This window comes from Salvelinus namaycush, unplaced genomic scaffold (assembly GCF_016432855.1).
Source record: "Salvelinus namaycush isolate Seneca unplaced genomic scaffold, SaNama_1.0 Scaffold174, whole genome shotgun sequence".
NCBI lineage: Eukaryota > Metazoa > Chordata > Actinopteri > Salmoniformes > Salmonidae > Salvelinus > Salvelinus namaycush.
This window is the reverse complement of record NW_024058497.1, coordinates 309,334-323,007: the sequence shown is the minus strand read 5'-3', so window position 1 is coordinate 323,007 and position 13,674 is coordinate 309,334. Positions and strand designations below refer to the sequence as shown.

Sequence of the window (13,674 nt, the reverse complement as noted above, 5' to 3'; positions counted from 1 at the left end):
TCATCAATGTAAAAAGTACTCCGAAGAGTAACACAGAGTGACAGCAGAGTAAGAGTGAGAAACAGAGAAATAGTGAGAGAGAAGGTAAGAGAGGGAGAGAAATGGATGAACAGATATGAGAGAGAGAAAGGGAAGAGGGCAAAAGTAGTAGAATGTGGCAGAGAGGGAGGGAGGAGTAGAGGGGGAGGAGGGAGGGTGGAGGATAGAGAGGGGGAGGAGGGAGGGCGGAGGATAGAGAGGAGGGAGGATAGAGAGGTGGAGGAGGGAGGGCGAAGGATAGAGGGGGAGGGTGGAGTAGAGGGGGAGGAGGGAGGGAGGAGTAGAGGGGGAGGAGGGAGGGAGGAGTAGAGGGGGAGGAGGGAGGGAGGAGTAGAGGAGGAGTACAGCATCTACTAAGATATAAAAAGGCAGTTGAAATAAACAAGACATATTATTTCTGACCAATCAGCGGTGGTCTCTGCAGTAGAAAACATACATGAAAAAGAGATCACAAAAATCTGTGCAATCAGTTTCTCTGTCACAAAACAGCTGTATAAAAAACACAAGTAGGTAGAAGTGGCCCTTAACCACAGGCCCGGGGTCAGGTGTGTTTTCAACCCCTAATGGTAAACGTTAGGATTGGGGGTAGGACAAATCTGATTCCAGACCTGTGGTTAAGAGCAACTTATACCTCAAGCATAAAAACATCCCCCAGCCCCAAGTTAAGATGGTAGGTAGGTAACATGGAGGCTACCAGTGATTGTGTGTTCAGTTGTGGCTCTCCTTGGAGAAAGCTATAGGGAGTATGGATGCAACCATATGAACTTGTTATAGCACTGCTTTACTGGAAGCTCTGCATATAAACAGTTTATTAAGCATAAGTAAACTCTTTGTAAACCATGTATCATGTACACCAGTTATTTCCTCTGGAGCTCAGCTGGTAGAGCATGGTGCTTGCAATGCCAGGATAGTGGGTTTGATTCCAGGGACCACCCATATGTAAAAATGTATGCACGCATGACTGTAAGTCGCTTTGGATAAAAAGCGTCTGCTAAATGGCATTTATTATTATATTTCATTAGTAAATACATGTGTATTAATTATTTGTTATGAGGAATATATCAATCATGTTTTAGTCATATTATGTATAGCAGCTTGCGATGATGGTGCAAAATAAATATTCATACTGCCTGCCTTTCAGCTCTGATCCTCACATGTTTTTCAAGTTTGACGAGCGCCAAGAAGCACACAGGAGATAGTAAGCACTGATCACATCCTCCAGTCAGACCTACATAATCAACTATAAATACACCCCGGAGAAGAGGCAACTGTCAATCTAAACACTGGAATAAATGAGCCACTGTCGTTAGTTCATTCAAGACTATGATGTATATGTATAGAATACTGTTGTGTTGTACACATGACCACTGCACAGGTTGGAGTAGAGGTTGCCTTGCTGTTGTGGGATCTGTAGGTAGCTAGTTTTGCCCAACAGACCCCTGGAAGCCAGATAAGAGATTGAAGGCAGGAATTAGGCGTTGTGTCCTGTGTTATCCGACTGATTGTGCACTGTGCTATTAAGAAAGACAAGCAAACTATCAAAATGTAGTAGAAAATGCTTTGAAAGAATAAAATGCTTCGTTTTTTTGTACACATCCTATTTGGTAAAGGCACAGTAGTCCAATCATCCCCCCAAAATGTGTCCCATCATAACAGTAAAAACCACAAACCGTTGTACAGCAACTTTCCCAAGAGCATCGGTCAACCAATTGTAAGTTCAAAGAGCGAGAAACACAGCTGCCAATTAATAAATAAAGGTAATAAATAAACGCAGCGTTGTCAAGTCAACATGTGAATAAATAAACAGGATTTATGTCTGTCTCTGTCTGTCTGTGAGTGGACTCTTCTCTCAGGGTGGTCTTTAGAGTCTCTCACTGAGCCATTTAAAGGATTAAGTTGTCCCTAGAAGCTGATCTGAGGTCTGTCTGGTATTCTATCTCCTACCGGTTAGGCCATTGAATTTTGATTTACTGTTTAACGGAGAACCCGCTTCACATTTCTCCACACAGAATAAAACACAGTTGTGTTTCATTCGTTTCACAGTCATAATCGATCTTCACCCAAAACACCTTGCATCCGTCTTCACAAACAGATTGTGTCATGTTGGTGGATTGACATTGAATCGATTCTAAACCTCTTTAGACTTCAGTAGAGGTCCCTGCCACGTCCTCTTAGATGTTATTCAGCTCTAGAGGTCATTCAGTAGTCTAATGGCATCTGGCTAGTTGGATTATTCCTCACTTCTATCCGTAATGCCTCGGTCTATTGAACTGTCTGTCTGCTGTTATTCACTGGAAGCATCATCTCTGAGGAGATTCCAGGAATATCATTCCAGGAATATAACTATCCTTAATCCCCAAATCTTATCCCACCTGTCCTCCTAACCATCCGCTCCTCGTCACCTCTCACCTCCTTGCCTCCAACCACCTGAAACCCAAATATCCCTAAGCCAACAGCGTTTCCATTAAGTTTGCATAGTGGCATTTACCTTTTCTTAAGTGGAGTAAGAGAGTATACCATTCGGTCAATCAGAGATCCAATATTCTATAAACAAGCGATGGGCTTTAAGACGTGCTTACCAACCTTCCCAATCTACAACTACTATTTGTGCAAAAAAATCTGATTGTTATGGAACTGTGATTATGATTCACAAGGACACATTCTGTCCTCATGTAGTAATAACTGTAGTCTCTCAGATATCATTTTCATTAATGGTCCTAATTGCGTTTAGGTAGTTGCAAACGATCCATCATTAAGGAAACACATCAGCACCTAAAACCATGGCTGCAGTCCAAATTCAAATTAGAGAGTGATGATCGGAGAGGCAACGTCCTTAGTGGAAATCTTGACGTTGAGCTTAAAAACAACCAACCTAAAGCTATTCATGTATCTAGCAAGCTAACGTAGCTAGCTAGCTACAGTTATCCATAGCTGGCTAGCTAGTTTTATAGTTTGGTCATTTATTGCAATACATTTCAGAATTCCCAAAAATATGTTTATGAAGCTAGCTAGGTTTTATAGGCTCCTCACTACGAGACTAAGCCAATTTAGCAACGCTAAAATCAATGTCATATATATATATATATGACATTGATATATGACATTGATTTTAGCAAGCTAGAATCACCATTTTGTCTGACAGGCCGAAAATGCAGCGGTGGTGAGTGAATGTGACATTCGCGGCCACCGGAGTATGATACGTGACTACAATTTGCATTGAATTGTGGGTCATATAAACCCCGCATGTGATCAAAGTTCTTCACTCGCTCCCTCGAGCTAAATCGAGGGCCGAGTGGGCAACGTTAGTGAATTGGACCTCCACTTAAGATGGCAATCAAACTGCATCCGGTTTCAAAGGGGATTCCCCCAAGGGAAAGTGGCTAGTGCAAGGGCTGAGGGGCTAAAAATAAAGTGTTTGGACTGCAGCCCATTTCTACCCCTGACTCTCCCTATCACAGCAGCTTTAGCATGTTGACGTAGTCACACTAGCCTGCTGGTCGGAGTGTGCTCAGTGCATCAGGTCTATAAAGGGGCGGGGTTAACCCTGCTCTTACACTCCACCCTTTTCAAAGGCTTTGCCGTGATTGAATGAGCGTGGACCCGCCCCTGACAGGTCTTTACGGTCTTTTTCCCAGTCTTCCTGGCAACAGGCTGGCTTTGGCACCCGATTGGCTGCTGCTGGCTTTGGAGGTTGTTGAAGGGCGTGGTGGAAGAGATTACGCTGTCCTGCATGGCTGGACTGCCCCTGGTGGTGGGAGGTGGCATGACAGGCAGCAGCTGTTTCCCCTCCATTGCTTTCCAGGGGGAAAGGATGGGCACTACAAGGACCGAGGTGGGACCGGGCTCAGAACAGAGCCCCGCTTTGATGCTTGATGACTCTCCCTCTCTCTCTTTGCTGTCCTCATATTCCTTTCTCTCATTATCTTGGTTGCTGGTGGGGTCCTGGAGGTGTGGGGGTACCCCTGAAGTTGCCGAGGGGACGTCTCCCCCCTCCTTCCCCCTCTCCTCTCCTCCACCGCCGTTGAGCCTCTTAAAGAGTACAGGAGGAGGGGTGTCAGAGTCTGTGTCTGACCAACTCAGTCTGCGCTTCTGGAGAGAGACAGAGAGAATGTTGTCAGCCACAACTTATCAACATATTATTGTGTATGTGCGCGTGAGTGTTTGTGTGTTCTCACCTTCACAGGGATGTGCGACTGGTCTCTGTGCCTGTGTGGGGGGGTGCTGCTGGGGCTGTCCCGGGGGGAGAGGTGAGGGGGGAAGAGGGTAGGGGCGGTAGGTGGGGCCAAGGGGGACACCTGTGGAAACCACATCTTCAGCATCGTCTCCACCTGGAGAAGAGTGTTCATATACTTTTCCCTACGGAGGTGGAGATAGAGGGAGGAGAGAATGGAGAGATAAAGGGAGGGAGGAGAGAATGGACAGATAGAGGGAGGAGAGAATGGAGAGATAGAGAGAGGAGAGAATGGAGAGATAATGGAGAGATAGAGAGAGGAGAGAATGGAGAGATAGCGGGAGGAGAGAATGGAGAGATAGAGGAAGGAAAGAATGGAGAGATAGAGGGAGGAGAGAATGGAGAGATAGAGAGGAGAGAATGGAGAGATAGAGAGGAGAGAATGGAGAGATAGAGGGAGGAGAGAATGGAGAGATAGAGGGAGGAGAGAATGGAGAGATAGAGGGAGGAGAGAATGGAGAGATAGAGAGAGGAGAGAATGGAGAGATAGAGAGAGGAGAGAATGGAGAGATAGAGAGAGGAGAGAATGGAGAGATAGAGGGAGGAGAGAATGGAGAGATAGAGAGAGGAGAGAATGGAGAGAGAGGGAGGAGAGAATGGAGAGATAGAGGGAGGAGAGAATGGAGAGATAGAGAGAGGAGGATTATAAGGTTTAGAAAACAACCCTTCTAAGAATAGCATGGACATTAACATTCCTGTTCTCATCTACTAAACACAGATCCAGACTAAATCCACTTCTCTCTCTAAACATTCAAACTAGACTACATATTATGAAAGCTCTCTTTTTCTGCTGTTGTGACATAATGCTGAAACTGAGTAGTGCAGGGTTGAGTCCAGTACGCACATAAACAGGTGTGTGTGTGTGTGTGTGGTCTTACCCGATGTTGGGTCTCCGTAAGATCCCTACGATCCTCTGGATGCGGTCCATGGCTGCACTCTGCTGGAAACTACTCAGACCTGTCAATCAAATACATAATCCTCCAGTCAGCATTTACACTGTAACACTGTCTGACACACACACACACACACACAGACACACACACACCAGACATACACACACCAATACGCCTACAGATGAAAACTACAGACACAGTAGCTGCAGACTAGATCAATACAGACTAGATCAATACAGACTAGATCAATACAGACTAGATCAATACAGACTAGATCAATACAGGCTAGATCAATACAGACTAGATCAATACAGGCTAGATCAATACAGACTAGATCAATACAGACTAGATCAATACAGACTAGATCAATACAGACTAGATCAATACAGACTAGATCAATACAGGCTGCAGCATCACACACCAGTGTAGGAGAATGGTGCTTACCACGGTCAAATCGTCCCCCCTTCAGTCCATTCAGCAGCTCCAGTAAGGGCCTTACAAACCCCTGCAGCTCAGCACACTGAGAGAGAGAGAGAGAGAGAGAGAGAGAGAGAGAGAGAGAGAGAGAGAGAGAGAGAGAGAGAGAGGAGGGATGATTATTAATGGGGTACAGTACTGTGGTCAAGCTGTCTCTGAAGTTGGTTCAGTCTCAAACATCTGTAGGAAGATGAGTTATATATCCCTGTCTTCCATCCCAATCCCTTCATCTCTCTCTGACATTCACCTTCTGGGCAAAGAGCAGGTCTCCCTCTGTCTTCTCTCTTTCCGTCTCGCTTGTTCTCTGTCTCTCAGCTGTGACCCTGGGGTGACCTACAGTAACCTCTGAACCCTGTGACTCCTCCTCCTCGCGGTCAGTGAAGCCGTCACACGCCCACTGGGACTCGGGACTCTCTGCCCCGGCACTCCCGTTGCCCCTGACCATGCCCCCAGTGCCGAGGATGACGGCGGGGGAGCGTTCAGACAGGAAGACGTCAGTGTCATCCTCCGCCTGCTCAGAGTGGTTGAACAGGTAGCTGTCACTGGAGCTCAGCGAATCAACAGAGGGCTGGGAGGAAGTGCTGCCCTGTGATTGCATCACTGTGTGATTGGAGAGAGAGGGGGGAAGGGGGGAGAGGCGAGAGAGCAGGGGGGAGTGGGGTAAACAGAGAAAAGATTTAGAATAACTGCCAAGTAACAAAATGTGTCCTCTATGACAACAGCCAAATTACATTGTATATTCAACTGAGAGAAAGAAAAATCCAACCCATATTTATGTTTATTTATTTTCCCTGTTGTACTTAAACTATTTGCACATAATATGACATTTAAAATGTCTTTATTATTTTGGAACCTTGGTGAGTGTAATATTTACTGTTCGTTTTATATTGTTTATTTCAGTTTTGTTTATGATCTATTTCACTTGTTTTGGCAATGTAAACATATGTTTCCCATGCCAATAAAGCCCTTACATTGAAATTGAATTGAAAGAGGAAGAGCGACATTGCTGTGGAAATTGCTATAGGGGAGACATTTTTTTTATCCTACAACCCAAAAATAATAACACCAATTCAAAATGGTGGGTCTACCAGTGGCCTAGTTAAACATGATATAGAGCGTGACTGGGGGTATGCAGTAGGCACACAATGGCAGTGCATGTCTGGCTCCCATTGAGGGCGAGGAGATGGGGAAAGAGAGAGTGAAACGCGAGGGGGAAGGGTGCGAGTAGAATATGCAGTAGTAGAATCCAATAAGGAAGGCTGGGTCTTTCTCTCTCTGACTCTCTCCTCCTCGGCCTCCGGGGTTCTCTCTCTCTCGCTCCTCCCCTCTTACTCGCTCTTTCTCTCCATCCCCCCTCACTCTGATTCACTCACTATACCACCCCCCTCCTCTCAGTTTTTCTGTCTGCCTCCCATCTCTTCCTCTCTTTTCCTACCCTCTAACCCCCTCCTCTGTAGACAGTACTCCTTCCCCTCCCTCTCTCTCTCCCCCTCTCTAATCTGGGAGTCCCTGTTGGTTTGTGACCTCAGACTACATTAAGAGGGGTAACAAGAGCACACTAGTATCTCCACACACACAAGGTCTAACGCCCACCACCCAAAAATACACACTTTCGTATATACACCCTCCACGCACACAAATGTACACACACACAACATACCGTTTAACACACCCCACACACACACTGATAAAGTCTCGCCACGCACATTCTGCTAGAGCAAACCCTCTGTGATAATAGTCCCTCTGCAATGTACACAAACAAACACACACACATACACACAGACTTATTAATTCACTTTACTGTTTAATAGTCTGTCACAGAAGTTGTGATTTTTATAACTACACACACACACACACTTGTGTAGTTGTGTATTTTATTCCTCTTGATTTTTTATTATATATTTTTAACTCTGTATTGTTGGGAAAGACTCGTAAGCAAACATTTCACGGTAAAGTCTACACACGTCATATTCGGCACATGGGACAAATACAATTTGTTTTGATTCCACACACACACACACACACACACACACACACACACACACACACACACACACACACACACACACACACACACAGAGAGAGAGATTAATTCACTTCACTGTTTAATAGTCTGTCACAGAAGTTGTAATTTTTACGAGAAAAGGACCACAGTACACTTGGGCAACATAATTGTAACAATCCTAAAATCGATTATAACAGATTGATTATAACTATGGCGGCTCTTTCCTGGGACTTGTGCTGTCCCAATTACGCCTATCATTTAGATAGACTTTGTGGGAATGTAAAGATGAATGACTGAATACATGCCAATATTATGTAATACAAAGACATAACATGGACCAATGGATCAACCCACTGCATCATATGAGCCAAAACTCATACACTCCTCAGCTTTTTTCCCCATGTGTGTGTGTGTGTGTGTGTGTGTGTGTGTGTGTGTGTGTGTGTGTGTGTGTGTTGGCCCGGCCCCGTGTAGGTATGTAGGCTGCAGGGGAATTTGACTGTGTCTCAGGTGGTGTGTGTGTGTGTGTGTGTGTGTGTGTGTGTGTGTGTGTGTGTGTGTGTGTTTGAGGAACGTGATCATGACAAACACAAATATTACAAATGACACTAAGCACAATAATTATACTTATAACGAACACTGACAAATGTAATATATTATGTTAAAGTCTGACGTTGACTACATGTGGGGCTCGTCTAGCAATTGTTCCATGGTTTTAGAATTAACGCTAGCCTACAGCTCTATAACACTGTAATGCATAAACCATCAACGATGTAACAAATCAGGAGTAGCCTAGCCTACACTAAACACAACGAACGTAATTAAGGAAACATTGTATCATGTCTCTGGTATAGCTTATCACAGTCAATTCCGTAAACCGCGCAGGAATGTAGCAATGTAACATTTTAAAGAGAACGCTCACCTGAAATATTGCAACAAAATAACAGCAGTAGAACCGGCCACGGTTGCCAGAAACGGCCTTGATAACGTCTATCTATCTCTGTAGCCCACTTGTCGATATTTGTCTCACACTCGTTGGAACATCAGGTCGGCAGTCTCCTTCCTCTCACGATCGCCGGACCTTCATTTGTTTGCCTCTTTGCTAGTTCTTTCTATCTCCACGGTTTACGAGCTTCAACATGTGCACGGATACACGTGCCCACATTTGTTCGTTCCCTATTGGTTGTTCGTCTGAAGTTACAAACTCCATTGGTGGATCCATGCAGCCAGTGAATTCTTTACTGCCTGCTGATTGGTGGGTCAGCGGGGCACTCAAAGCCCCGCCCATACATGTGGGGCTCGTGGTTAGGGCTGAGTGGGTAGTCTACTCGTGCCTCAGTCTACTACGGCTGAGCGGTGTAAACACACGCACACGAACACGCTTTTTTAGGCCTGTAGAGTTATTATAATGAATGCCTAGAGTAAAAATGAGTTATATTGTAAAACAATTTAGGATAGAGGCGTAGGCCAATATGATGACTAATTTGTACCTGATGGTCTAGTCCTAAATGCTATATTAGGCAGGACTAGGCCTATAACTCTGAATAAACTGGTGGGCTAAGGGTTCTCTCATGGACATGAGAAGTGCGCACGTGAATACGCGGCACCATTCAAGGTCACCCCTCACACCGGGTCTGGAACAGAGTTCTGTTCTCTTCGTTCTGATCTAGAGAAACCACAAGTCATTATCAACGTGTGAAATAGGCTACCTCAGGAACAGAGAGGAGAACGAAGATCATATTGATACAGTTATTATGGGCTGCGGCAGCCTGTAGAATCCATGCCAGTATGGTTTTTTGTGAATGTGGCTGTTTGTGTTGTTTTGTACTGTATAATGTCAATGTTAGGCAATAATGGTTTTCAATAAGTCAGAAATGTGTAGATGTGTTTTCAATAAAGAGATGTGTGGACAGGTAACACAAAGTTCCCAACAATGTGAATATTCTCTTCACTGTATGTTTTATGGTCAAATAGTAAAGACTTTTGGATTTGATATGGTCTTCTAGGCATGGACAGCCAATAGAGTCACAGAGGCATATAGCATACGGTGCTTAGGGACCTAAAGCTTTCCATCCCCTCATACATACAGCTAAACATTAACCCAATGACCCTCCTCTTCACCATGCAACACACATACGCTCACACGCAAACACACACACACACACTTGTGTATTTGTGTATTTTATTCCTCTTGATTTTTTATTATATTTTTTTTTTTTTACTCTGCAATGTTGGGAAAGACTCGTAAGCAAGCATTTCACTCATATTCGGCACATGTGAAAAAAGCAACTTGTTTTGATTAGATTGATTTGACACACACACAGAGACCACACAATAGCACACACACACACACACACACACACACACACACACACACACACACACACACACACACACACACACACACACGCGCACTCGCGCGCGCGCGCGCAACAATAATGTATAGGCTACTCTTGATTTAATAAAGGTGTTAATTGCTTTGATGTGAAACAGGAACTAATTTCAGATTTGCTGTTTTTTTTATGGGTGTGTATACAGTGTATAGCATATAGTATATGTAGTGTTAGGTTACTTCCTCTCCCCATACATCCAGCTCACAATGAACTCAGCAACACTCCTCTTCAACATGCGACATACATAACCTGGCCATTTCCCATTCACTGTCCCTGTTGGCGAAAACCTGGCCATCGTTACACTGTGTATACATCTATCATCATATCGCTCTAAAAAATTGTTTTTAACATTAAGTATTTAAATAGTACAGAAATGTATGAGCTACTTTTTATTTAATAATATCTTAATTGGTTTGATGTGAAACAGGGATCACTTTCAGATTTGCTGGTGTTTTTCTGGGCATTACAGTACCAGGCAAAAGTTTGGACACACCTACTCATTCAAGGGTTTTTCTTTATTTGTACTATTTTCTACATTGTAAAATAATAGTGAAGACATCAAAACTATGAAATAACACATATGGAATCATGTAGTAACCAAAAAAGTGTTAAACAAATAAAGATATATTTTACATTTGAGATTCTTCAAAGTAGCCAACCTTCAAAGTAGCCCTGATGACAGCTTTGCAAACTCTTGGCATTTATGATGGTGGGTTATTGGGTGTTTATATATAGGCTAACGTGAAATCCTTTATGATGGTGGGTTATTGGGTGTTTATATATAGGCTAACGTGAGATCCTTTATGATGGTGGGTTATTGGGTGGTTATATATAGGCTAACGTGAGGTCCTTTATGATGGTGGGTTATTGGGTGGTTATATATAGGCTAACGTGAGATCCTTTATGATGGTGGGTTATTGGGTGGTTATATATAGGCTAACGTGAGATCCTTTATGATGGTGGGTTATTGGGTGGTTATATATAGGCTAACGTGAGATCCTTTATGATGGTGGGTTATTGGGTGGTTATATATAGGCTAACGTGAGGTCCTTTATTGTCACGTTCCTGACCTGTTTTCCTTTTTCTTGTATTTATTTAGTTGGTCAGGGCGTGAGTTGGGTGGGTTTGTCTATGTGTGATTTTCTATGTTGGGATGGTTGTGTTCGGCCGGGTATGATTCTCAATCAGAGACAGCTGTCAGTCGTTGTCCCTGATTGAGAATCATACTTAGGCAGCCGGGGTTTCACGTGTGTTTTGTGGGTGTTTGTTTCCGTGTCTGTGTTTGTTGCACCACACGGTACTGTATCGGTTTATGCACTTAGTTTATTTGTTTTGTAATTCAGTATTCAGTTTCGTTTTAATAAATCATTATGAACACTAACCACTCTGCGTATTGGTCCGATCCGTCTTGCCTCTCCTCGTCCGAGGAGGAGGAAGAATATGACGATAGCCGTAACATTTATGATGGTGGGTTATTGGGTGGTTATATATAGGCTAACGTGAGGTCCTTTATGATGGTGGGTTATTGGGTGGTTATATATAGGCTAACGTGAGATCCTTTATGATGGTGGGTTATTGGGTGGTTATATATAGGCTGCTCACCGTGAGATCCTTTATGATGGTGGGTTTTGGTGGTTATATATAGGCTAAACGTGAGATCCTTTATGATGGTGGGTTATTGGTGTTTTATATATAGGCTAACGTTGGGTCCTCTTATGATGGTGGGTTATTGGGTGGTTATATATAGGCTAACGTGAGATCCTTTATGATGGTGGGTTATTGGGTGGTTATATATAGGCTAACGTGAGATCCTTTATGATGGTGGGTTATTGGGTGGTTATATATAGGCTAACGTGAGGTCCTTTATGATGGTGGGTTATTGGGTGGTTATATATAGGCTAACGTAGATCCTTTATGATGGTGGTTATTGGGTGGTTATATATAGGCTAACGTGAGGTCCTTTATGATGGTGGGTTATTGGGTGGTTATATATAGGCTAACGTGAGGTCCTTTATGATGGTGGGTTATTGGGTGGTTATATATAGGCTAACGTGAGGTCCTTTATGATGGTGGGTTATTGGGTGTGTATATATAGGCTAACGTGAGGTCCTTTATGATGGTGGGTTATTGGGTGGTTATATATGGCTAACGTAGGTCCTTTATGATGGTGGGTTATTGGGTGTGATATATAGGCTAACGTGAGGTCCTTTATGATGGTGGGTTATTGGGTGGTTATATATAGGCTACCGTGAGGTCTTTATGATGGTGGGTTATTGGGTGTGTATATATAGGCTAACGTGAGGTCCTTTATGATGGTGGGTTATTGGGTGGTTATATATAGGCTAACGTGAGGTCCTTTATGATGGTGGGTTATTGGGTGTGTATATATAGGCTAACGTGAGGTCCTTTATGATGGTGGGTTATTGGGTGGTTATATATAGGCTAACGTGAGGTCCTTTATGATGGTGGGTTATTGGGTGTGTATATATAGGCTAACGTGAGGTCCTTTATGATGGTGGGTTATTGGTGTTATATATAAGCTAACGTGAGGTCCTTATGATGGTGGGTTATTGGTGTGTATATATAGGCTAACTTGAGATCCTTTATGATGGTGGGTTATTGGTGTTTATATATAGGCTAACGTGAGGTCCTTTATGATGGTGGGTTATTGGGTGTGTATATATAGGCTAACGTGAGATCCTTTATGATGGTGGGTTATTGGGTGTTTATATATAGGCTAACGTGAGATCCTTTATGATGGTGGGTTATTGGGTGGTTTATATAGGCTAACGTGAGGTCCTTTATGATGGTGGGTTATTGGGTGGTTATATATAGGCTAACGTGAGATCCTTTATGATGGTGGGTTATTGGGTGGTTATAATAGGCTAACGTGAATCCTTTATGATGGTGGGTTATGGGTGGTTATAATAGGCTAACGTGAGATCCTTTATGATGGTGGGTTATTGTGGTTATTATAGGCTAACGTGAGGTCCTTTATTGTCACGTTCCTGACCTGTTTCCTTTTTCTTGTATTATTTAGTTGGTCAGGGCGTGAGTTGGGTGGGTTTGTCTATGTGTGATTTTCTATGTTGGATGGTTGTGTTCGCCGGGTATGATTCTCAATCAGAGACAGCTGTCAGTCGTTGTCCCTGATTGAGAATCATACTTAGGCAGCCTTGTTCACGTGTGTTTTGTGGTTGTTTGTGTGTCTGGTTTGTTGCACCACACGGTACTGTATCGGTTTATGCACTTCGTTTATTTGTTTTGTAATTCAGTATTCAGTTTCGTTTTAATAAATCATTATGAACACTAACCACTCTGCGTATTGGTCCGATCCGTCTTGCTCTCCTCGTCCGAGGAGGAGGAAGATATGACATAGCCGTAACATTTATGATGGGGTTTTATTGGGTGGTTTATAATAGGCTAACGTGAGGTCCTTTATGATGGTGGGTTATGGGTGGTTATATATGGGCTAACGTGAGATCCTTTATGATGGTGGGTTATTGGGTGGTTATATAAGGCTAACGTGAGATCCTTTATGATGGTGGGTTATGGGTGGTTATATATAGGCTAACGTGAGATCCTTTATGATGGTGGGTTATTGGGTGTTTATATATAGGCTAACGTGAGGCCTTT

General features: G+C 43.4%; 1 protein-coding gene across 1 annotated transcript; it reads right to left on the bottom strand.

Annotated features, from left to right (window-relative positions):
* Window positions 1-1,026: 1,026 nt before the first annotated feature.
* Window positions 1,027-8,757, bottom strand: LOC120037509. The gene is made up of 6 exons (XM_038983541.1): window positions 8,568-8,757; window positions 5,888-6,240; window positions 5,608-5,683; window positions 5,149-5,227; window positions 4,215-4,395; window positions 1,027-4,128 (listed from the first exon to the last, which is right to left on the bottom strand). Exons 2-6 carry the CDS (start codon window positions 6,236-6,238, stop codon window positions 3,562-3,564), a joined length of 1,254 nt encoding a protein of 417 aa, XP_038839469.1. The 5' UTR covers window positions 6,239-6,240; window positions 8,568-8,757; the 3' UTR covers window positions 1,027-3,561.
* Window positions 8,758-13,674: the final 4,917 nt, after the last annotated feature.

Coding starts and splice junctions, on each gene's coding strand:
- LOC120037509 (XM_038983541.1), bottom strand. CDS start 6,238: ATGCAATCACAGGGCAGCACTTCCTCCCAGCCCTCTGTTGATTCGCTG. Junction 5,228..5,607: donor GGGGGGACGATTTGACCGTG/GTAAGCACCATT, acceptor TTTGATTGACAG/GTCTGAGTAGTTTCCAGCAG. Junction 4,396..5,148: donor TTACGGAGACCCAACATCGG/GTAAGACCACAC, acceptor CCACCTCCGTAG/GGAAAAGTATATGAACACTC.